Source organism: Amphiprion ocellaris, chromosome 15 (assembly GCF_022539595.1).
Source record: "Amphiprion ocellaris isolate individual 3 ecotype Okinawa chromosome 15, ASM2253959v1, whole genome shotgun sequence".
Lineage (NCBI taxonomy): Eukaryota > Metazoa > Chordata > Actinopteri > Pomacentridae > Amphiprion > Amphiprion ocellaris.
The window spans coordinates 30,811,838-30,837,040 of NC_072780.1; the positions used below are offsets into that span (position 1 = coordinate 30,811,838).

The 25,203-nt window shown below is 36.0% G+C and overlaps 1 protein-coding gene across 1 annotated transcript in view; it reads left to right on the top strand.

The window, feature by feature from the left end:
- Window positions 1-25,203, top strand: part of nudcd1 (NudC domain containing 1) — a 72,195-nt gene that overhangs the window by 6,420 nt on the left and 40,572 nt on the right. Inside the window, exons 3-6 of the mRNA XM_055017698.1 lie at window positions 5-172; window positions 6,870-7,053; window positions 8,469-8,657; window positions 23,925-24,132. Of these exons, the coding sequence (XP_054873673.1) occupies window positions 5-172; window positions 6,870-7,053; window positions 8,469-8,657; window positions 23,925-24,132 (749 nt within the window). The remainder of the gene's footprint in view (window positions 1-4; window positions 173-6,869; window positions 7,054-8,468; window positions 8,658-23,924; window positions 24,133-25,203) is intronic.

The following is a 25,203-nucleotide window of genomic DNA, read 5'->3' on the forward strand; positions in this document are numbered from 1 at the left end:
GAAGCCGAGAGAAGTTTATCGTTTATCCGACGACTCCGAGCGAAGCGACGACCGACTCTGTGCCTCCCTCAGCCTCACCTCGGCCACCTGGGCAGCTCTGTCCGACGGCAGCGGTCGACTTTACCTCCTACGAACCGGCAAGAGAGGCGACAGCAGCCACAGCAAGTGGGAGGTAAGGAAGATATATGGAGATAGACTATATAGACACATAGTAAAGTATTACTTATGTAGTAAAGTGTTACTGCTCGTTTTTTAGTGTGTTTTCAACCATCAACCACTAAACCAGGCAGTGTGGAGGTAAAAAGACTGAGTCCTGACCTCCGTTGGCGGCTGAATAAAAGTGAAACGATGCCGACAGAAATGACTCAAATGACAGCTTCACGCCACGTTTCTTTGTAGTCACAGTGTTGCTTCGTCATCTGCTTTTCTGGCTCCACACATCCAGTTTATTAGCGTTAGAAAATGACACTTATTGAGTCTCCAGCTCAGCGGTGCATTCACAACTGTCAGGAAATCAGAGAAACACTGACAAGAAGATTTGAATATCAGGAAAAGTGAGAGTCTGAAACAGCTGGTCATGTAACATTGAGTCATCATGCTGTAATACTGGATTATAGTTGGTAAAAAGAGGTAGAAGACACTTTAAATATACCTTTTTATTTATACACGGCTGCTGCTGACGTTTGAGATTTAAATCATTTCTACAAATCTCAGCTGCCTGACAAAAAAAGTTTATCTGTCACTGAATCCAGAAAAAGACCAAAACCAGCAGTGAGTTTGATCTTGAAACCATTTTTTACCCTTTATAATATACTTTAGTTTGTAAATGTGCAAAAATCTGTGCAGTATCAGGGCTTTTGTACATATAGAATACCTTAACATCGGTATTTTCTATATAGAGTCTGTACATTATCAACAGGGCTTATATATATATACATTGCTTGGTCTCCCAGTGTTTTTGTGTAAACACAGCCTGCAGTTCAACCCAGTTCAACTTAAAAGTGCCTGAATTATTGTACAATTACTGTTAATTCCAACTGAGTACCTGATGACATCACCGTTGCACTGAGGAGCTCAAAATATTTAGTATTTTACAGAAATTAGTTACTGCGACTGGCTTATTTTTGGCAAATTTTTAAAAGAGACGTTTATCAAATATCATGATTATAAGCTCAGATTTGGTGCATTACACACAAACAGTCCAATATGAGAGTTGATAATCCAGTGATTTATATTTTTCTTTCTGTTTCTACAGTTTTTGGCTCTGGTAAATGGTGTAATTTTGACAATTTTCAAACCTGCGGTTGTGTTTTGAATAGTGCTACAGTAAAAAAAACTATTATTCTAATTATTTTTAATCCTCTTGAGTAAAACTTGCTGCAAACTACAGTTGTCAGCTGTTAAAGGAGTGTTTTTAAGAATTAAACTGTATATTATGACCCATAACGTCCACAGACGAGATGGAGAAATCAAAGAATTTTTGATAGATGTTGGTTTTTTGATGGAATTTGTTGATTTAAAGGAAAAATGTGGATTTTTTCTAGCACTAGATGCATTCTCAAACCCCAACTGCTTCAACCCTTGGCTGTTTAGAAATTTCCACCTGAAAATGGTCTAAAATTGAAGCATCCTCATTCGCTGTGGCTGAAAGACGACTGGCAGAATCGTGAAATGCAATAAGTTAGTGTTGAAATACAAAAAGAAGTGTCTCCAGATTTTACCGACTCCGACTCTTTCACTTCCATGTAGTAAAAAAGAGTCAATCAGAGCTTTATGACAACAAGTATGTAAACACCGATGTTACTGAGTCTCCTTGACAAATTCTCTGCTGCAGCTTCATCACATTCGATGCAGCAGAAAAGAAGCATTTTATTAACAAAAGCAGACTGTCTTTTATTTATCTTTCATTTATTTTTCGTCATTTTCTTATCTTATTTTCTTATTTTTCTTGTCTTTTTTCTTGTTTTTCTTATTTTTTAATCTTTTTTGTCTTTCTTTTATTTTTTGTTTTTAAAAATCTTTTTCTTGTCTTTTTCTATCTTTTATCTTATTTTCTTTTTTCTTGTCTTTTTCTTATCTTATTTTCTTTTTCTAGTCTTTTTCTTATTTTTAACTATTTTTGTCTTTCTTGTCTAATTTCCTTTTTTTGTATTTTAATCATTTTCTTGTCTTTTCCTATCTTTTATCTTATTTTTCTTGTCTTTTTTCTTTTCTTATTTTTACATTTCTTGTGTCTTTCTTATCTTATTTTCTAATTTTTTTCTCGTTTTTTTAAAAATCTTTTCTTGTCTTTTCCTATCTTTTATCTTATTTTCTTATTGTTGTCTTTTTTATTGTTTTTAATCTTTTTCTTGTCTTTTTATCTTTCATCTTATTTTCTTGCTTTTTCTTTTATTTTTTAATCTTTTTCTTATCTTTACTTTTATTTTCTTATTTTTAAAAATCTTTTTCTTGTCTTTTTGTTATCTTAACTTATGTTCTTATTTTTCTTGTCTTTTTTAAAAATCTTTTTGTTGTCTTTTTAAAAATCTTTTTCTCAGTTTCTTATTTTTTTAAAATCTTTTTTATAACACTTTTTCTTCTCCTTTTTCTATTTTTGTCTTTTTCTTTTCTTTCCTTTCTTTTTATCTATGTTTGTTATTTATTCTTTGTCACAGAATTCAGTAGAAATTTGTCTTGATTACCTTTAAATCTACACAGTCTGGGTTTGCTCATCTATATTTCTTCTTGTCTTTTTCTTGCCTTATCTTGGCCAGTTTTTATGTATTTGTTTATTTACTACAATATAAAATCCTTTTGATTGTGGCCTCAGACAACTCTTTTGATCTCACCATGTTATTCACTCTCACTTCAACAATCAGGAGCACATTTTACTAGCAGTTGGAAAAGGCTCAATCTGCACTTTTTGGGCTTTTTGAAATATTTAAAATGATCTGAATTAATCAAACCAACCAAATCTGTTCAGAGGTCACCACTACATGTGTTGTAGGTTCATGAAACATCTTATTATTCCTCACCGCAGGATGTCAAAGCAGCGTTTTTTGGGGGAATATTATGCAAATCTGAGCTTTAGATCCAGTTTCTGTGTTTAAAAAGCTCAGCCAGACTTTTGTAAGTTGGCTGGTAGTTTTGAGGGACGAAGCCTCTGATGAGTCTTTGTGTGTTTTATCCCGTTAACGGCCGAGAGGTCGGGATTGGCGGTGAATGAAGGTTCATTCTGGGAACGAACGCTCGACACTGCTCTGCAGCAGAATTTGTAATGAAGATCCTCAAGAGCCTCAAGTTCCACCTTCCACTGCTCTGATTTTAACACTCAGATCTCACTTAAATCAGCTGCATTTTCCTCTTTATCCAGCGTTTGTTGTGATAAATGGACTCAGCTTCACGTTTCTGTATCAGTGGCCTCATCCAGACACTGATACAGAAATATTAGCTTGAATTAGCGTTTTATTACTGGAATAAAGAAAAACTTCTCCCCTCAGAGTCCATTTAATGCTAACAACTTTCATTAAAACCTGTTTTACAGCTGATTTTGTTAGCTTAAAATGTGTAACCATTAACGTTTTTAACATTTCTTAGCATTTAATGGGCAATACAAGGTGGAAATCTGTGCTTTTGTTTAAATTCTAGAATGATTCCTGTTTATTCTTCTTAAAATTAAAGTTTAAACTTTAACAGTTTTAGCTTTTCCAAGTGTCGAGTGTAATTAACCTGAAATGTAGATGACAAATAATCAGAGAAAGAAAGTGTCTGACTTGAGTCAAATATTACAATAAATCAAAATAAAAGAAACCCAACAGATAAAAGGCAGTTTATTAACCTGCAGGTGAACGATGGATCTGTAGAACAGATCAGTTTTTAGATCGTTGGGGATTAGTTTTTTGAAATTATTTTTTATGACATATTAAAGGAAAAACCCACGACTTCTACAATGAGAGGATTTGTTAGGGAGTGAGAGGCGTTTTGTTAGTATTTGGTGTTTCCATTTGTCCCTTTTAAAAGAAAAGAAGCATTGAAGAATCGACCCAAAGGAGTATTGAAGCTGTTCTGGCAGCACATTGTTGCTCAACGTCTTACCCAGACACTTTAAACTTTAAAAAAAAATCTTTTTCCCCTCTATTTGTCACCTTGTAGATGTGTATTTGACTTTAAATGCTAAAAATGTCAATTTTGTGGATAAACGGAGCAAAAAAAAACCATTTCCTAGTGATTACTACATAATATGAATCCCTTTGAAGTTGTGAAAAAACACAATTTCTTTGTGTAAAAATTGTTTTAAAGCACCAATAGATTACAGCTCTGCTAATTAAACACACTGATCTAAGTTGGGGTTGCATCCACCAGTGATTTTTATAATCAATTCATCTTCAAATTACTGTCTTCATTAAATTTTTTGTTGTTATTGAATAAGTAAAGATAAATTTGATCTTGCTTCCAAACTTTTGTGCTGTAGTGTACATTTAACCCTCATGTTTGGTTAGTTTCTCAGGAACACCAATGATGTTAATTTTACCAGGGGTGTCTTTAATTATCCAAAAGTGACAGAAACCAAAAAATCCTAACAAAAAATGTTTATATCTTAATATTAACTCCATTACTAACCATTTCAATCAATATTTAGTGCAGTGGTGTTCTTTACCTCTCACAGATCATGGTTCAAAGAGGATAATTCACTAATTTTTCTTTTAAAAATGCACATAAAATACAATAATTTTACATGACATTGATTTTAAAAAAAAAAATTTACATTTTGAATTTTTTTCTTTTAATGGAGTTGATAAATAAAACACAAGACACTCGTTCAGGGTTTCATTTTATATGTTGATTATACTATTAAGCCAAGCAGAAGAATTTTCATTTCAATCTACTTTTTAAAAAAAATTTTCTTTTGATTTTTTTTCCCCCTTTAGAATCAGTCAATTTGACCTGCAACATAACAGGAGGGTTCATTAAAGGAGAACGTTTCCATCAGTATTGATCAGCTACTGGTCGTGACATGGAACCAATCAGATGATGCTGTTTGAACACTTTTAGGTATTAGTTAAACAAAATAACAACACAGATCATTGCAAAAATGCAGAACATTGGATGAGATAATCGACTGTGCTGATGATTGGTCGACCTCCATCTAGTAGTTTCAGGTTTTTAGTCATTTTATTATTCTGCTAAGGAACGGCGGAGTTATGTGACGATCGGCGTACGTTTGTCTGTGGATCTGTGCGAAACGTTACTCAAAAACAGACTGTCGACTGTTTAGACTTTATAAAGAATTTCAAACAGAGTGAGAGTTGATTTCAGTGATATGGAGTTCTTTCATCTTTATGTAAATTTTCGGACTTTTGGGAAGCGTCTTCGTCATGTCAAGAAACCGCTTCTTAGATGAACACTTCCTGTGCTGCTGTAATGGTGACAAAATAAAAGCCTGTTACATTAAGAATAAGCCTTCAAAATAAAAGCATAGAGGGAACGGCTATTTTAACACTAGCAAAACAAAGGCCTGCCAAAAGTTATGAACAGACCTTTATATGAGTAATTTACACACAATTCGGTATCCATACACAACATGCACATGCATAACACATGCCTGTGCTCAGCGCAAGGTCATTTTTTATTAAAGATTTCATCCGCCGGAAATGATACGTCAATTGAGCAGCCTTGGTGGAGTACTGCGCTCTCTGAGTGCTTTTCTATGTCACTTTGTGTTGCTTTAGAATTTATTTATTTTATTTATCAACCTTCATTTAACCAGTAGAATTCCCATTGAGATTATGAACCTCTTTTTCAAGGGAATCCTGGCAGCAGCAGATACAAAACAAATTTACAGAGTTACACAGTTAAAACGCCATTATGACACCAACAAAAACAAATTTTAAAAAATTGATTTACAAGCAAGTTTTGACAAACAAGTGCATGTTGTGGAGTCAAGAACTCGCAGTTTGGCCACCACTAATGCAAGATACAGATTGATCCATGAGGACTTTGTTCAACTCTATTTTACGCCACAGAGATTGCATGAATATAAACCTGAGCTAACAGAGGAAGGCTCTTCTTTGCATTGCACCTGGTCATGTACGAAGCTTAGTACTTTTTGACACAACTTTAGTGACATTATGACAATGCTTGTGGGATTTGCCTTCTCATTGGATCCACAAATTTGCCTACTGGGGAACTTTACAACAATTAAAGCACATTTTAAGAACTCCCAGAAGAGATTTTTTTGAACTAGCTTTGTAAGTGTATAGTGGTGACATGGAAGTCTGACTCCCACCTCCTCATAGCTAGATGGTGAATGGAAATGAATAGCTGCATCCCACTGGGAAAGATTACGTACACTCTGAGAAATGAATACAACACCTTTCTGAAGATTTGGCAGCCCTACTTGATCTACATCGACACTTTACCAACACCTTTATCAAACTTGTTATAAAAACGATACCAAACTGATACACCACAAGTCACCTGTATAAGCCAGGATTGTTTACACCGCCTCTTACTTTATGTTCTATTTATTTGATTTGCATTTCTTTGACTATTATCTACTCATTATGAGTTAGGTACTCTTTTAGTTTGTATGTGTATGGGGGAAGAGGGTATTATGTATTTTGTGCATGTTTTGTTAAATTGGATAATTAGAAAAATAAAATATTCGCAAAAAGAACAAGAGCTCGCAGTTTGGATTTAAAAGCGCTCAAGGAGATTAACTCTCCAGTCTTTCTGTAACACATTCCATGCTAAAGGTGCAGAATAAACAAATGCCTTTTAAGAATATCTGCAACTGTAGAAAGATTGCAGAATTTTACTTCAACTTGACTCCAGTGCACAGATAGAATGCTAAAAAAATGTTTTTTTTTTTAATCTTGTGTCTTTAGCCGCTGTTTGTTGAGGACTTGGGGGAACCTTTCACCGTCCTCCACAGCGTCTCTCACATCCAATCCGCTGTCCACATCATGGAGGTTCTGCTGCTTCGAGTCCAGAAAGACCCGACAGAAACCAAAGGCAGCGGATTCTCGGTGTCTCTGGAGTGGATCACCGTCGCCAACTCTGCAGGACACGGTGGGTGGTTTGCCGACCTTTTGTAAGTTCACTAATTGAGCATGAAGACAGAGAAGACAAGCATGTCAAACGTAATTAGGGTCTGAATTTCAAGCCTGTTCTGTTCAATTTAATGCTCGTTTTTTACAGTATTCACATCCAGGAGGCGAATGGAATCCTTGTTAATTAAACCACCGCAGGATGTTAGTCATAGTCTTCATTAATGGAGTTTAATTATCACGTCCCAGATGAGATTAGTTCACTCTGAAGCAAACACTGGCAAGAAGGGTTTTCATTAGAGTTCTTGGCTCTTGTGGAGGAAAGGGAAAAAAATCCACCCTGACTAATGATTCAAATATTAGACGGACGAAACAAGAGAAGCAGCATTTGAAAGTCTCTTCCTCATTTAGGTGGATTTAAAGATGCAGCCCTTTGATATCTGCTCGCTGTAGCTACTGCTTTGATTGTTTGTTGAGATGTAAAACTACATTTTTCTAACCGTAGTCAGTCCTCTGGGTTTAAGGGGGGACTGAAATCAATTTTGTCGTGCTTTTATGCAGGATATCATCAGTGTGGAGCTTTGTGAGAGGAGAACTTAATCAATGTTTGCACACTTGTGAGACTTGCTTTAATCTGTGAGGATGAATGTGGATGTTTCTGGCGGCTATAAAGTTGGTATAAGTCTCTGTTTTCCTGCTGCTGTGTCCATCTGATTTGACTCGTCTTCATCAAACGTATCTCGACAGCATGAGAATGAAAGCTGCCAAAAACCCCTTTAAGTGAAATGAACTAAAATAATTTGCCAGTTAGCAGATGCTTCCTAGGTTTTTCTGTCATTGACACCAGATTTACCTCGCAAGGATAGTCCTTACCATGAACTTGTTTGTCTTAAATATAATAGATGCTCTTTTATATGTAAAACTTTTACAGTTGTAAAAAGTTTTATCACAGAAATACAGATACAAATAGCGCTAAAAAATTATCTCAAAGCTAACTCAACATATCTGTAAGGAGTAAAAACTCAACATTAATCTAAATGGCAGCAGGATTAGCAGGACTGTTGTATTTACAGCTAAGTGCACCTTATAAACTGAGTGATGAAGTGGTGGCACTAAATCCCAAAACACAAGTTAATATCGTCTCTGCAAACATAAAACAGAGTAAGAAAAATAACTGAGACGAACTCCTTCACATTCACAGCAGGCTGCAGGTCAGTTACAGTGTTGTTCAGGTATCTAGCAGCTGATGGAATAAAAGCCTGTTTCTACCTACAGGGAGATAAAAATCTTCTGCCCCGATAGAAGTGATTTAATCTCTACATGCTGCAGCTCCTCAGCTGTGACTGGATGCTGTAATTCTTTCTGATCCGTGTCGGAGTTTAATAAAACACAATATGTTACTTTAATAAAGCATCTTCCGTTGTTTTCCTCCTGCAGGTCAGGAGAAGAAGTACGAGGTGAGGAAGAGGAGGGTCCTCAGGGGGAAGTCGGTGCCTCACTACGCTGCTGTGGAGCCCAAAGGAAAAGGGCTGATGGTGGCCTCCGAGAAACCGTTCGCCTTCACTCATGTGGACGGTCATCCGGTGGAGCAGCCAGAACCTGAACCGATGGAGGTGGAGAAGACAGGTGGGTCTGAGGGGCTGCTGGGAAATCTGATGGAAACATACACCGATCAGGTGTAACATTAAGACCGCTGACAGGTGACGTGAATAGCACTGATTATCTCTTCATCATGGCTCCTGTTAGTGGGTTGATATATCAGGCAGAAAGTGAACATTTTGTCCTCAAAGTTGATGTTAGAAGCAGGAAAAATGGGCAATGGAAGATGGTGGCCTGGTCTGATGAATCACGTTTTCTTTTCCATCATGTCGATGTCCGGGTCAGGAGCTGGATAGCTCAGTGATTAGCACGGCATGGGAGGTTGCTGGTTCAAATCCCGGTTAGGGTGCAGTCTTCCAGTGAGGACCCTTGGGCAAGGTCCTTAGTGCTGTCCTGCCTACATACCTTGTATCTGCTCTCAGATGTATGTCGCTTTTTGTGTTTTGCTGAAAAAATAGAATCAACTTAAATTAATTCTTTTTATTGCTAACACACAGTTGAATTAGCTTTATCCAAATTAAGTTTTTTTTAATGAAAACTGTCCCTACATTTCACTATTTCTGAATCTGGAAACCACCCCTGACCACCCACAGGCTGTAGTCATTCTCTGAAATCCACATTTTTGAGCCATTTTTGCTGGAATTTGCGTTTCCCCATTTCCCAGCTCTCCTCCACCTGGTCCAGCCTGCTGGTCACTTTAAAAACATGCAGTTTTTGGCAAGTGTACCTGACCGGCCGGAACAAGTATCGCAATGCTTCAGCATGTTTATGCAGATGCACATATCTGACCAATCGCAGTCCATAATTATATATTATTATTGTCACATATTTTTCTTGAAAACTACAGAAAGAATTTTTAATGCCACTGAGAATCAAATTTAATGATTTTTTAAATGCCATTTAAGGCCTTAATTTTCGCAAAATCAACGTAATGACTATAAATGCTTTTTAATGCCCTGCAGAAACCCTGAGTTTACAACTTACTTTAAAGGAAATTTAACTTGAAGTTTTTTTTGCAATTTTGCAGCATGATTTTGTCATTCCTTTTTCTTTACTCTGAAATCCTACTTAAAAGTAGAGTTGCAGCAGAAAACTTTCAGATGTATGATTGAAAAAGAACAGTAAATCTAATTTTGGCTCTTTCACTGAAATGACAAGATCAGTTTTTAGGCATTATGTCCAGAAAGTCAGAATGCTAAATGAGATTAATTAGAAAAAGAACTTTACTTGCAAACATTATATGCCGATTTCAGAAACCTGAAAAAGCCCTTATGCCAGTTTCTGGAAACCTGATTAGCTGAAGCGCTTGAAAAGAAACCAAGATACTGTTTATATCATGGTCAGAGTGGAGAACAAGTTTAATATTTTCTCTTCATTTTTCCTTTCCTTTCCATGCTATTAGGTGGAAAACCCAAATCCACACATGATATTCACTTCTACGTAATGATGCTGAACCTGCTATGAACTTCATTTTAAACTGCTGCAGTCAAATTAATTTAAAGCTCCGCTAACAGATACAGGAATGAAGTTGCCAGTTTGTGTCATAAACGTCATAGATCAAAGCCAGGATGTTCCTCCTAACGTCATGCTGCTGTTCATGTAAATACAATCAGTGGATGATGAACTGCAGTAAACAGACACCATCTGTGATTCCTCCAAAAGCTTCCAAAAAAAACTGGCTGAAAATAAATCATTTTAAAGATACAGTCTTTTGTTTTTGGTGTGTGCGTTGTGAGAAAAGCTCCACAACAACTGGGAAATACAAAGTTTGTTTTGGGTTTAAACCATCTGCCAGCAGACACAGAGCAGCATTAGCATTCATCAGGAGTTTTATTTCGGCCTGCTACGACAACATGTTTAGCTCTTTTTCACCCAGCTACTTCCTGAATTTGTGTGTTTGCTCTTTGCAGGATAAAGTTTATGGTGAAATTGTGTTGTATTGTTGCAGCTATAACAGTGAGGGAAGCCTAAACTACAGAAACAGCCTCCAAAATTATCATAAAACTCAATCAGCACCTTTCTAAAAGAGTTTAAATAAAAAATGGAGCAAAATAACCTTCATAAACAGAGAATTTATCGACAGACTGCTTTACTTTTAGCTGGATGTACCTAATAAACCGGCAGCTGAGTGTAATTCTCTATGGTCTCTTTAACATTACATGTCATTGCTATTAAAAATACCAAAATACAGGAAAATAGCTAAATAAAACTGATCATAATATTTACTTTTGCAAAACCAAAATGAACCCTATGACAAAAAAAGTTAGAATTCTGAGTACTTTATAAAAAAAATGCACCCACACATATCTGCAAACTTGCCTTCTTTATCAACCAAATCTGAAAAAAGTTTCTGTTTTCTCATCATTTACAAGAGAAAACTTTATAAAGGGCATTTTGAATAAACTTTCAATGCTCATACCATGTTTGTTTAATGTGATTTGTCTGAACTATATATAAAACACGTGAACACCAAAGTTTTTTTCTGATTTCACAGCCCATAAGCTACATTTGAGAGTGTTAAAGCATGAAAAAATATGACTCTTCTTTTGTCTAGAAGATGATCCTGGTATGTTCTATGTGTAAAATTGCTTCTTTTATTGTCAAGAACTTGTTCTGACCAACCAACCAAAAATGCAATTATTAAAATTTCCCCTAAACCTTTCCAAAAAGGACCCCAAATGTGTCCAAAATGATTCAAAAGATGTCCAAAAGCTCTCGGAACTTCTTCAAGAAATGAGTCTTCTGTCGAAAAAGTGTCCAAAATGACAAAAGCTTCCCCAAAATGGCTTGAAACCCAAGAAAAGGAATGCAGAATATGATTCTGGTATCTTCTGTTGGTAAAAATGCTCCTTTCATTGTCTTTAATTGTTCTGATCAACCACCTATCACACATGCTGATATGAGTCTTGAATGTTTACCCAGAATATACTGTCTACAAAGACAAAACTTCTCTAAAGTAACTCAAGATTGGTCCAAATGACCCAAAACCTGTCCAAACTGACCCAATGTTTGCCCAAAGTAACCACAAATTTGTCCAAAATTACAAAAAAATTGTCGAACACATCAAAATGTCTCAAAAAGTGACTAAAAATGTATCCAAAACTGATCAAAAAGTTTTCTAAAATGACTCAAGTAAAGAGAAATGTTCAAGAATATGTACATATTGGAAAATTATTTTAAGTTTTCTCTCAACCAAATTTGTCCAAAATGACTCAATTCTTGTCTAAAAAGTCAAAAATTTCTCTAAAGTGATTCACATTGTCCAGAATGACTCAAAACCAGTCAAAAATAATCATAACTAGAAGATGATTCTGATATCTTCCATGTGTAAAATGATCCTTTCATTGTCTAGAACTTGTTTTGACAAACCACCCAAAAATGCACTTTTTAAAGTTTTCCCTAAATCTTTCCAAAAAAGACCCCAAATGTGTCCAAAACCATTCAAAATATGTCCAAAAAGTCTAAAAACTTCTCCAAAAAATGTGTCGTGTGTCCAGAAATTGTCTAAAATAAATGAAAACTCTTCCAAAATGATTTCCAAATTGTCCAAAACGATTCAAACCCTGTCCAAAATAACATAAGCTTCCCTAAAATGACTTGAATCCCATAGAAAAGGAATCTAGAAGATGATCCTGTTATCTTCTGTGTGAAAAATGATCCTTTCATTGTTTATAATTGTTCTGACCAACCACCTACCACACATTACGCAGAATGTTTACCCAGAATGCACTGTCTACAAAGACAAAAACTTCTCTAAAGTGACTCAGGATTTGTCCAAATGATCCAAAACCTGTCCAAACTGACTCAGTCTTTGTCCAAAGTAACCACAAATTTGTCCAAAATTAGTCAAAATGTGTCTAACGTGACAAAAACTTCTCAAAAAATGACTTAACATATGTCCAAAATTACTAAAAATATATCCAAAAATGATCAAAAAATTTGCTCTTTTTTTAAATGACTTCAAGAAAATCTACATATTGGAAAATTATTTCAAATTTTCCCTTGACTTCATTAAATATATTAAAGGTGTTCAAAAAAAATCATCTAATTGTAAGTTGATCAGCTTGGAGGAACCGATTGATATTTCATGGACTGACACACAACAAACCCAAGCCAATCACTACACTGTAAAAACATGTAATACAAGTGTGAAATTTTGCAGCAAGGGTGCCAGAACAAATATCTTAAGAAATTGTGAAAATAGTGGGAAAATATCTGTAAAATAATGTTATTCTTGCAGATTTAAATACTGTTAAACTGAATAATTTTACAGTCACACATTGTACCATTTGTAAAAATTAAAAAAATTGTAGACATTGTTGACTGTTGAGGCTTGTTTTTCTGTGATTTTACCAGTAATTGTCTGTAACTTAACAAAAACAGGGAAAATCTGCAAAATAAATGTAAATTATCCTAAAAAATTACAGTTAAAACCTTACTTTTTTACAGTATAGTGTAATTTAGCAAACCTGTCTTTTGGTGAACCTTTGCAAATGGTGTGTTATTCCAGTCCATGTTCCCCTGAGGTTGGTTTTTGGGATCCTTTGCAGAGAACGTAAACCCAGTTGTAGTTTTTTAGTCTTTGCCTCAGTGTCACTATTCATTTCAGACCCTGGCAATTAGTGTCAAAAGAATTTCTGCTGAGTACAACCCAATTTAGAAAATGTCGTGATGCCCCATCAAAAGATTTGTGTTGCTCATGCTCCAGACTCTGAGAAAACAGCAGCAGAGGTTTTGACATTGATCTTATTTATAGCGATAAAAGGTGCAGTCTTTATTTTTTGTCTTGTTAAGCTCACAGTGTGAAGCTGACCAGAAAGCCAAGCTGTCTGTGGAACAAAGTGAAATACAAGCCTGATTCCCAGCATGTACAGTCACGAACAAAAGTTTATATCCACTTAGAAAGACCTTGTATGTCATGACAATCTTGAGTTTCAAATGACTCTTATAACTCAGATATTCTATGATGGAATCAATGAAACACATGAATCTTTGTCACAAAAAACAATCCAGCATTTTGGTTCCTTTTTTGATTTATTACAGGTCTTCTGGAAATATGACAAAATCCGCTGGGTCATAAATATGCATACAGAAATGCTAAAACTAAATGCTAAAATGTCCTTTGTCCATTTTCACCTCAGTTAGGTTCTTTTGGTTTCCATCCACAAGCTTCTGCTTTATCTTTGACAACTCCTTAGTTCAACTAAATTTGCTGTCTTTCTGAGTCAGACTTGTTTCTTCAACAGTCCACAGGTTCTAGATGGGTTTAAGTCTTGACTTTATGGAGACCAGTCTAAAACCTTCATTCTTGTCTGATTGAACCATTTCTTTACCTGTATATGAGCCGTGTGATATGACTGTCATTTCTGTGATGAGTACATTTCCGGTTAGTACTCATCGTCAGGTTACATCTGCTTGTATTTCTGTTAAGCAACACTGGCTTCTTTTGCTCATTACCTTTTAAGAGCTGCTGGTTGAAACTGACTCATCCAGTTGTCGCCAGAGAAACGCCTGAGCGAGCAGCAGAATATTCTCAATCAGACTGAGGTCTCAGTCTGGGCTGGTAATCCGAGACCATTTATTCACGTTTGTACTGACACCCTGTTGAACAATGACGCCTTTAGCTCTCTTCACCTAATTGTAGGATTTGATCAGTTCAGCTCGTGGAAGAGTGAGCGTTTTACTTGAACTGACTTCTAGCTGTAATTAATCCATGTTCTTCATTTATGTTCATATTACCTAAATAACTAATGGGCTGATTTAATAGAAAATGTCTGAAAAATTACCTTACTTCAGTCACAAATCTAAAAGTATGAAAAACCTCACATGCTCACATTTTTAGAAACTGCAACAAACAGCATTTGAATTGCAGTTAAATGACTGCTAAATAATTAGAAAAAATACCACCAATTTATCTCTAATCCATTAAAGGAAAAGGCTTTAGGCTAAATTCAGGGGCTTAGCATTAGGAGTTGAAACACCTCGTGTGCCGCTGCTGGAAATACATGCTAATTAGTCAACTTTATTGGTGCTGGAAGGGGGATTTTAGAACTTTTTATGGAGCCAGGCACCTTCTTTCCAGTCTTCATGCTAATTGGCAACTTCAATTTAGTTCTTAATTCTTCAGAGGAAAACAAATAAGCATTTTTTTTTTTGCAGTATTCCGTAAAGGGACTGATTGAATTGGCTTTAGTTTTGTATTTTATATGCATTACCCACCAAAAAAAGTAAAAAAAAAAAACGTACTGCATTCATTCTAATGGCTAGCAGGGGGCGACTCTTCTGGTTGCAATAAGAGGCCTCATAGTATAGACGTCTATGAGAAAATGACAGTATTTCTTACTTGATTTATTGCCTCGGTAAACCTTTCTCTTATGGGTTTATGGTCTTGATTGCTAGTTGTAAGCCTCCTTCAATACAGCACAATGTTAATTTTGTACATTATAAAGTAAATTTAGAGTAAAATAGAGGAAAATAAATGATAATAGACGAGTTTCTTTATGTTGTGGCAACTTTGTGATTGACAAATTGCAAAACAGTCAATCACTCTATAGTAAAATAAAAATGAAAATAACATCAGTCAGAAAGTTTAATTGAAAGGCACCCAGTTTGTGTTTTATTTACATGTTAAATTCCTTGTATGTGTTCACATACTTTGACAATAGAGCTGATTCCTATTCTGATTTCTACACAAATTGAGCTGCAAATGTGCCGTTTTAATACATTTATGCAACTCACAAGGACTGTATAACATCATTACTGGGGTTTGACGTTAATTTAGAATTTGATTCTGAGTTACCGTGCTTTCAGAAAGATGCTAACTGTCAAAAAGATCATTTTTTTCATGTCACCAAAACTTTTCTTTTTCCACAAAACATCCACTGTGTGGGCTGAACTGAACGTTCACATCCAACTGGTCCATTTTCTTGTTTTTACATGCAGTTATATTCACAACCTGTAAACAAGCAGGCAACCAGCTACTCTCTCTTTCAAAAGACTGAACAAAGAAATAAACACACAAGATGACCCAGACAGAGCAAGATGTGTGTTGATGGTGCAGAAGCAGAATAATGGCAGCTTTTCAGATGATCCTTTTATCAGCGTCCTGCCTTTCTCCTCTCCCAGAGGAAGAAGTGAATTAGATGTCAAGAGGGGAGAAATCTTCAAAGAAAACTGTAAGTGATGAGAGAGGAAATGCAAAAAAATAAAAAGATGACTTCATGCTGCATTGATGGAAAAGAAATGCAGTTATGCTAAATATATTTTCTATAATGTATAGATTTCATGTCCAAATGAATGGATGGAAAAGCTTTAGATATCCTGACACTAAAACCCTCCACTCAAGTATGACTATGAATCGTTTTTAGATGCATATTCACACAAAATTTGAAATCTTTCTGCACATTTTAGTATTTTATGTGCGTTACCTGTATACATACACTGTATATAAAAAGTATAGCAGGACTGCATTCTTTCTAACAGCCACAAGGGGATGACTGATTGTATAGAAGTTTATGAGAAAATGACCCTACTTTGGACTTCATTTGTTACCTCAGTAAACATTTTTCTCATGAGTTAATGGTCCTAATTTCTAGTTTCAAGTCTCCTGCAATACAGCATGATGTTAATTTAGTAAATTATAATCCCATTTAGAGGAAACTAGATGATAAACAGGATGTACTTTATGGTTTGGCTACATTGTGATTGGCTCAAATGGTAAACTGTCAGTTAGTGTGGAGGGGTAGCAATGTGTTTAACAACTTAATTATTGTGACCTATGCTACTGTGTGAGTAAAATTAAAATAAGAACAAAAATAGTTATATCAGGGCACCAAAACAATCCACTTTAAAATAAAAATATTATCAAAGTAATCAAGTATGGTTATGAATCATTTGTACAGATGCATATTCACACAAAAGTATAAATTTTACTGCTCATTTTTGTATTTTATGTGAGTTGCCCATATACATAGACTGTATATAAAAAAAATGTAAAGAACTGCATTCTTTCTAACAGCCAGCAGGGGGCGACTGATCGTATAGAAGTCTATGAGAAAATGACCCTACTTTGGACTTCATTTGTAACCTCAGTAAACGTTTTTCTCATGAGTTAATGGTCCTGTTTTCTAGTTTCAATCTCCTTCAATAAAGCATGATGTTAATTTAGTAAATTATAATCCCATTTAGAAGAAAATAGATAATAAACGGGGTATAATGTATGGTTTGACTGCCTTGTGATTCACTAAAATGATTATCTGCCAATTAGTGTAGAGGGGGAACAATGCGTATCCAGTACACAGCTTTATTATTGTGAGTTAAGCTACTGTTTTGTGTGAGGAAAGAAAATTGTAAAATCAAAAGCACAGATGTCAGGACACCAAAACCCTCCACTTTAAAATAAAGTAACATCAGAGTAATCAAGTATGGCTATGAATCATTTTTAGATGCATATTCACACTAAATTTTAAATCTTTCTGCACATTTTTGTATTTCATATACGTTACATGAATACATAGACTGTATATAAATTTTTTTTTTACTGCATTCTGTCTGTCAGTCAGCAGGGGGCAGCTTCTCCAGTTACAACAAGAAGTCAGATTGTATAGAAGTCTGAGAAAATGACCCAATTTGTTACCTCAGTCAACATTTTTCTGATGAGTTTATGGTCTTAATTGCTAGTTTAAAATCTAATTTAATACGAGAAGATGTTTATTTAATTTCTAGGTGCTGGACGGTGCATTTTACACCTTCTCTGAGCACGACTGTTTGTTTCACCCTCTTTCTAGTCTTAATGCTACAAGACAGACACATCAATTTATCTCGTTTAATTCTTCAGATGAAAGCAAATAAACAGCTTTCAGTGTGTTTCAAATTTAAAATCTTGACTTGCCTTTAGTTTTGAATTTTATATGCATAAAACCCCATAGAAGAACTGCATTATTTCTACCAGTCAGCAGGGGGCGACCCCTCTGGTGGCAAAAAGAAACCAGATTGTATAGGAGTTTATGAGAAAATTACCCTACATTGGACGTAGTTTTTCATGAGTTTATGGTTTTAACTGCTAGTTTCAAGCCTCCTTCTATATAACATGATGTTAATTTAGTAAATTATAATCCTATTTTTAGGAAAATAGATGACAAACAGGGTATAGCTTCTGGCTTTTGCTACGATTTGCTGTGACAGAAAATAGTTTTGCTGGCTGAGAAGTTCAAAGAAAGAAAAATAAAGGTGCTCTTCACTGAGGTAGGAAGAAGGAAGGGAAATAAAATGAGAGATTTGGCAGCTCTGCTCTGCTTATTAGCTTCTTTGTTGGTTCAGTCAACAACAAAAGGTGATAATGAACATGTCTGTTTCTTGCAGCAGGTCTGTTAGTTAGGCACATCAGAGTTGGACCAGTTTCAGTGCTGGGGCTTATTTGGTGATAATCAGAGTGTCGAAAATGATAGTTCTGGCACATTGTTGTTGCCATAAGAGTGTTTTTATATGATGCAGCTCATCTCATCTCTCTTTTCTGTCTCATTAAAATATCATCCAGTGTTCTTTTGTGGTAGTTGACTCAAAATCAAAGCATTATTTAAATGGGATTCTGTTGCAAACATAACTTCTTTTTAGGAACTGTTAACTTGAAGAAAAATAATACAGGATTAATCATCTAGCATTTAAACACCAAAACAACCATACAAGCAAAAATTGTGCATATAAACAGTCTTCAAGTGAAAATGCAAAAGTATCGTCAGATAAATGCACTTTAAGTATTGATCTGCCGAAACGTGGGAACTGTGAGTGATATAATTGACATGAATTCACTGAATGTCACATCAACATTATTTGTATTGCAAAGAATCCAAGGATAAATCTGATGAATTATTGAGGCCACTGAACAAAGCTGTACAGTTACAGTAGTGACACTGTTTGTATTGTGTTGCCATGGGAACGTACATGCATTCATTTGGCAGAAAATGCATAAATATGTTTGAATACTTGGTCCTTTTTAGCACCCAGTCTGTTTTCCATGGCTGTTACTGCAGCTAATCTGACACAGATTAGAAAACTGATCGGTCTTTTGTCATTTATCACAGAGAATATTCAATAAATATTATTAATTTCACTTTATTTTGGGGAAAAACTAATATTCCAAGACTCCTTCAATATGTTACAGTAAATGTTGGTGTTTAAATGAATGAAGTTGAACGTTTCAGAGCTCTAATGTGCAGCTGTTTCAGTGCACTGCGTGGTAAAATAAATACACTGCCTGTCCAAAAAAGAGTCACCACTTGGATTTAACTCAGCAAATAGGAAAGAGCCTTCCATTGGATAATTACTGCAGTGATGAATACGTTTCAGCTGCAACAACTTATTCAACCCTAGCTGATGCTGGTCCAACGCATTATTAAAACCTGAAGGATAGCGGGGAACCATCATCTTCCAGGAACAAACTTTCAGATGATCATAGGAAATCAACAGTAGAACTCATGGCTATGTTTAATCATGAAAGTAAGAACATTTCCACATGAACGATGTGAAGGATTGGGACTAAACAGCTGTAGCTCTAAGAAAACCACTGATCAGTGAGGCTAATCAGAAAAAAAGGCTTCAATTTGCTACAGAGCATAAAGATTGGACTCTGGATCAATGGAAGAAGGTCATGTGGTCTGATGAGTCCAGATTTACCCTGTTCCAGAGTGATGGGGGCATCAGGGTAAGAAGAGAGGCAGATGAAGTGATGCCCTCATCATGGCTAGTGTCTACCAGTCTGTGGGGGTTTGGGTTACGATCAGGGGTTTGTCAGGTTCAGCAACGTTATGTTCCCAAAGAATGAGGTCAGCTGACTACCTGAAGATACTGAATGACCAGATCTTTACATCAGTGGAGTTTTTCTTCCCTGATGTTCATGGACATGTTCCAAGATGATGATGCCAGGATTCATGGGCTCACATTGAGAATGAGTGGATCAGGGAGCAGGAGATGGATTGTCCTCCACAGAGTCCAGACCTCAGCCCCACTGAAGATCTTTGAGATGTTCTGGAGAAGACTTTGTCCGACTCTCCTATCATCAATATAAGATCTTGGTTGGAGCACTCCTTTGATTAACTACCCACAGGGGTTCTCCTACGATATAAATGACTTTTGGCTTGCTCTGGGAGTCAGGCATATGGGTTCTGTAAAGCGTCTCGAGACAATTTGACTGTAATTGGCGCTATATAAATAAAATTGAATTGAATTGGTAGAAAATTAATGCAACTCTGGACAGAAATAAATGCTGTGACACTGAGAAGCTTATAGAAACGATGCCACGGTGAATGTGTGTCGTAGTCAGAGCTAAAGGCGGTCCAATGAAATAGAGTGTACAACTTTTGGACGGGCAGTGTATATTTAAATTACAGCATTTACAGTTTTCTACCTGCATTCATCTCTTGCATCATTTACAGTTGCAGTGTTGTTTTTTACTGCAATAAATGTTTATATTCTTCGGAGTTCTCCATTGTGGTTGGGAATGAACAAACTGTTAGCTGGAAAACAAAACTTGCTCATAGGGGATGCAGGGAAACTTTGGATTTGTTGGGATGTCATCTATATTTTCATCACGTCATTGTGAGGTAATGACTAGAATCAGTCAAAACAAGGTGTAATCATTGATGGTGGCAATTTTGCGTTGAATTCAGCCATGTTTTAAGGCTGGTTTTAAGCACTACAAAGCTTCCTGGTTCTGTAAAGTTTTGTGAGGATGGAAATTCCACTTTTTCCACTGGATTAACTTAGAAAGCAGGTTGGCCAAAAGCTGTCTTTCTGAATAGCGTGGGGTTTAATTTCAAATACCAGAGGGGTTTAGCTACATGATACCATTAGTTAGGATATTGACAATAATTGGGTATCCTTAATGTATTAGCATCAGATAATTTAGTATTTTTTGTAATTTTTGTTGGGTTCATTCCCTAATATGTAAATTACTCAAGTAAAAAACACACCTTAAATAACACTGTAAAGTCTTGACCCTATTATTTAGACTTTTGAGTTTAATAATTACTTTATTTACATAGCACCTTTGAAAAACAGAGTTTACAGATTGATTGTCAGTCTAAACAGAAGGAGACAGAAATGTAGTTAAATATGGTGAAAGATTTTCAAAATGATTCAATACAACAACAGCAGATAAAATAATAAAAGAACCAAAAATGCTACATCTAAGTAGGAAAAAAGAACAAGTGGAATAAAAGAAAGTAGAGGGAAGAACCCTAAAGACAATGCTAAAAATAGTGTTAGTCATAATAGTGAATGAATAAAATAAATATGTAAATAAATAAAGGGTAAAATAGGAAGAAATGAACACAAAAAATTATAGTCAATTAATTAAAATGAATTAAAGCACCTGTTAAACTTTTGTGTCTCTTTTATTAAGCTTGTATTAATGTGAAATCTAGATCCTAAAAGTTACTATAGTTGACCGATAGATGTACTGCAGTAAAATACGAAGTAGTATTTGTTAGAAATACTCAGGTACTTGATTAATCGTTATGCAGTCTGGCTGTAGTGGTTGAAAACAATCTGCAACTGGTTTCTCCTGAGCAGATTTGGAACCTTGAAGACACAGCAATATTTTTAAAGTGAATTTGGATATTTTCTCTGTTTCTGAGGTTGGTGGGATGAGGTGAAGCGTTGAGTGATGAGGTTGGTTTGTTTTATTCCTCTTTAAAAGCCCGACGGAAGCATTACAGCGAGATGGAACCCTCTGACCCGAGGCAGCACAAGACGAAGGACGAAAAACTGTAGCCTGAAAGAACCTAATGTAGGAATCTGCCTTCGGATCAGCAGCACATGAAAAGGACTTTGTTGACTCAAAGGGACTTTATTTTAGAAATATGTATCGGGGAACAACCTCCGACTCCTTCTGGAAGATTGTTTTCAAGCTGCAGAATGGTGTCTGATCAGATCTGTGATGGGATCGTTTGTTCCGTTTATTGGTTTTTAGAAAACAACTCTCTTATTACAGCGCTGTGCTGGTACAGGTGTCATTAGCTGCAGGAAAAATAAACAGATCAAAAGCAGGTCGATGGAGGTTGTGAGTCAGAGGCGACAGGAACTTTGCTTCTCAACAATGTGGGCAGTGGTGAGAACAGATTTGTTCCCTGTTGAGACGGAAACGTGGCGTCATGTTGGTGGAAAAATGTCTGTAGGAAGAGGTCGATCAGAACTTTAACTTACAACGCTGTAATTATTAGCTAGATTAGCTGCTGGTTTTATAAAACATATTTGCTATTATAACAATTGAAATAAAAAATGTTAATGAGATACACTACCAGTCCAAAGTTTAGACACGTCTCGTTCAGTGGTTTATTTTCTACATTGTAGATTCTCACTGAAGACATCAGAGCTCACAGTGATGCTGTTCATTCTGTTGCACACATTCTGCTGAAGTTTTCAACCTACAGTGTCAAGAAACATCAAGCAAGACCGAAAAGCTAAATATTTATTACTGTTTCCAGTTTTAAATTGACTCAAAACAGTCTATTTGGTTCGGTTAAAGTGAAAACAAAACTCGAAATTAATGCGAAAGTACAAAATAGATGTAACTAATTCTCTATTTTTGCGTATTATGTGCAATTTTGTGGGACAAAACCATCTAAGAAAATACAATCAATCAAATATTCAACTGGTGGATCAACAGAAGCATAGCAGCAATTATTTTATAACTAATTAAAGGTTCTTTTTAAGCAAAAGTAGAAGCATTTCACTGGTTCAGACTGCTTAAAATAACCATTAGACATTCATTAAAAAATGACTGTGTGTGTGTTCTGATATATACAGTACCAGTCACCAAAGTTTGGACACACTTCTTCATTCAGTGGTTTTATTTATTTTAATTATTACTCTGCCAAGGAATGCAGTGGAGTTATGTGACGATCAGCATCTGTCTGTCTGTCTGTCTGTCTGTCTCTCTGTCTGTCTCTCTGTCTGTCTCTCTGTCTGTCTGTGTGTCTCTCTGTCTCTCTGTCTGTCTCTCTGTCTGTCTGTCTGTCTGTTTGCAACATTACTGAAAAACAGACTCAGAGTGACAGAGACTTCTATGAACCTAACTGACCCCAAACCAGCCAAACATGTTAAATAAAGCTTGGATACACTAAGACAGTGATCCTACACCCCAGTTAAACATCTAACGACTATTTTTGCTGCTTTTTTATGACAACAGATGTAAACGTTAATCGAGCACAGGTTTGTACCGATACCAAAAACTTCAGCATTTCTGTCAAGATCTTAGGTTCTGAATCATTACTCCACCAAGGAGGTGGAGCCTCGGCAAAGTTATGTGACAATCAGTGTTGGTTTATCTGTCTGTCTGTCAGCAACATTGCTCAAAAACAGACTAACGGATTTGGATGAAATTTTCAGGGAAGGTCAGAAATGACACAAGGACCAAGTGATTAGATTTTGGCAGTGATGCGGCTTATAGTCTGGATCCACGGATTTGTTAAAGATTTCTGTTTAATTGCCAGATAGCGTCATGGCGTCGCTGTAACCATGACAACAAGTGAACACTACGTCAGCTGCCTGCTGACGATCACATGATTGTGATCCTACTACAAATCCACCGCTGTGGACTTATCAGGACTTATCCATCGGAAATGATACAAGGAACAATGGATTAAATTGTGGGGTGTTTCTGAGTCCATCAATTCCTGCTGCCCGCTACATATTTAGGTTCGGTATCCGTACATAACGTACACATGCATAACACACTCTTCTGCTCAGCACAAGGTCACTTTTTATTCAAGATTTCATTCGTCAGAAATCATACAACGACTGAGCAACCTTGGTGGAGTACTGCGCTCAGAGTGCTTTTCTTGTTTCTAACTATTGTATTTTCATAGAAGATTTTGTATAACAAAGTTTCACGTAATTCACAAAATCAATAATTAGTTCTAGTCATTTTTTACTTTCTCATGAGTTTTAAGTTTTGTTTTGACTTTAATTGAGCCACATTGGGTGTTTTGTGCAAACATAATAGTGAAAATAGTAATAAATATTTGGCTTTTTGGTCTCACTTGATGTTTCTTGACAACATTGTGGGTGGAAAATTCCACCTGTTCAAATTGTGCAGCAGAATTAACAGCATCACTGTGAGCTCGGCCTGGTTCTTGAGCTGTGATCATTTATTTTAACCGTCTCTCATCTGCAGTGTCGTTGTATATTGAGCAGTAATTTCCTTCAATTTCTGCAGCGTATCAGATGTCTTATGTATGACTCTAACAGATGGCTGATCATTAACTTCAGCGACTTTTCTGTCCTTTCTGAACTCAGATCCCATTTATTTCTGGCAGCAGACGGCCAAGGACATCACGGTCTGCGTGCGCATGCCTGAAGGAATCACCAAGGAGGAAGTTCGGTTCAGACTGACGGCAAATAACATGATAATCGGAGTTCAGGGTTTCCCTCCTCTACTGGAAGGCCAGCTGTTTGCATCTGTAGACCCCGAGGCCAGCGCCTGGATCATCAAAAACGACAAAAGGTTTGAAATGCGGAATTTGCTGTTGTGTCTGAGTTGTTTTTTGATTTGACGCTGCATTATTTATGTAGGAATAGTTTCAACCTGTAGTCGTACCTGTGTATTCACTGGTATATTTAGCTGTCCTGTATCAGAACAGAAGATCCCACAGACAAGATACGATCAAAAAGTTCAGACTGCACCCAAAACAATCAAAAACTGGTTTCAATTTGGCCAGCATCCCCGCTGAAGTGGTCTCCTTGTGCAGTGATACTCTGCTCCCAGTGCTCCTGCAGCGCTCCCTGGAAGTCCCGTTACCGTGCCTTTAAAAAGTATTCACCCCACTAGGAACTTTTCCTCTTGTATTATATTGAGTCTTGGCTAATTTATTTCGACATTTTTGATAAGAATTAAAGAAGAAAAACATTCTTTGATGTCAAAGTGAAAGCAGATTTGTACAAATTGATGTCCGTTAGTTAAAAATACAAAATGTATTGCCATTTGCTCCAGTTTGAGCAGCAGTGAAAATCACAAATATCACAAAAACATCTGTACTGATCACAGAAAAGCACAAATTTGTATCAGTTGCATCAAAATGGGGTGTAGCTCCACATATTAAAGACACTAATCAAAACCAGGGGTGCAACTGCCAATGATTTTCTTTTCAATCATTGTCAATTCATGTTGAGAAAAAACTAAATTTCATGCTTACCAAAAGTCCAAATGGCAGCTTTTTTCAAATAAGTTATTTAAAACTAAGAAAAGCAGTTTCTAGTCACATCTGAATAACTTGCACCAGTGAAGTCTTTGCATTTTTTGCATAAAAAGAACTTTTAATTAAGTTTTTTAGTTGCTTTTTAGTTGCTGACTGACAGAATGCAATGTTTGCTCCAGTTTGAATGCTATAGTAAAATCAGAAATGGTGCCAAAATCTGTTAACATTACCAATGATACTTTTTTTAATCATCAATTCATCTCTATATTATTTCCTTAATTTTATTTTTAGTTCCAAATCACATGTGGCATGATGCAATTTATTCCAAATTGGTAATTACAACCAAAGAAAAGCAGCAATTAGTCACTTTTGAGCAACTA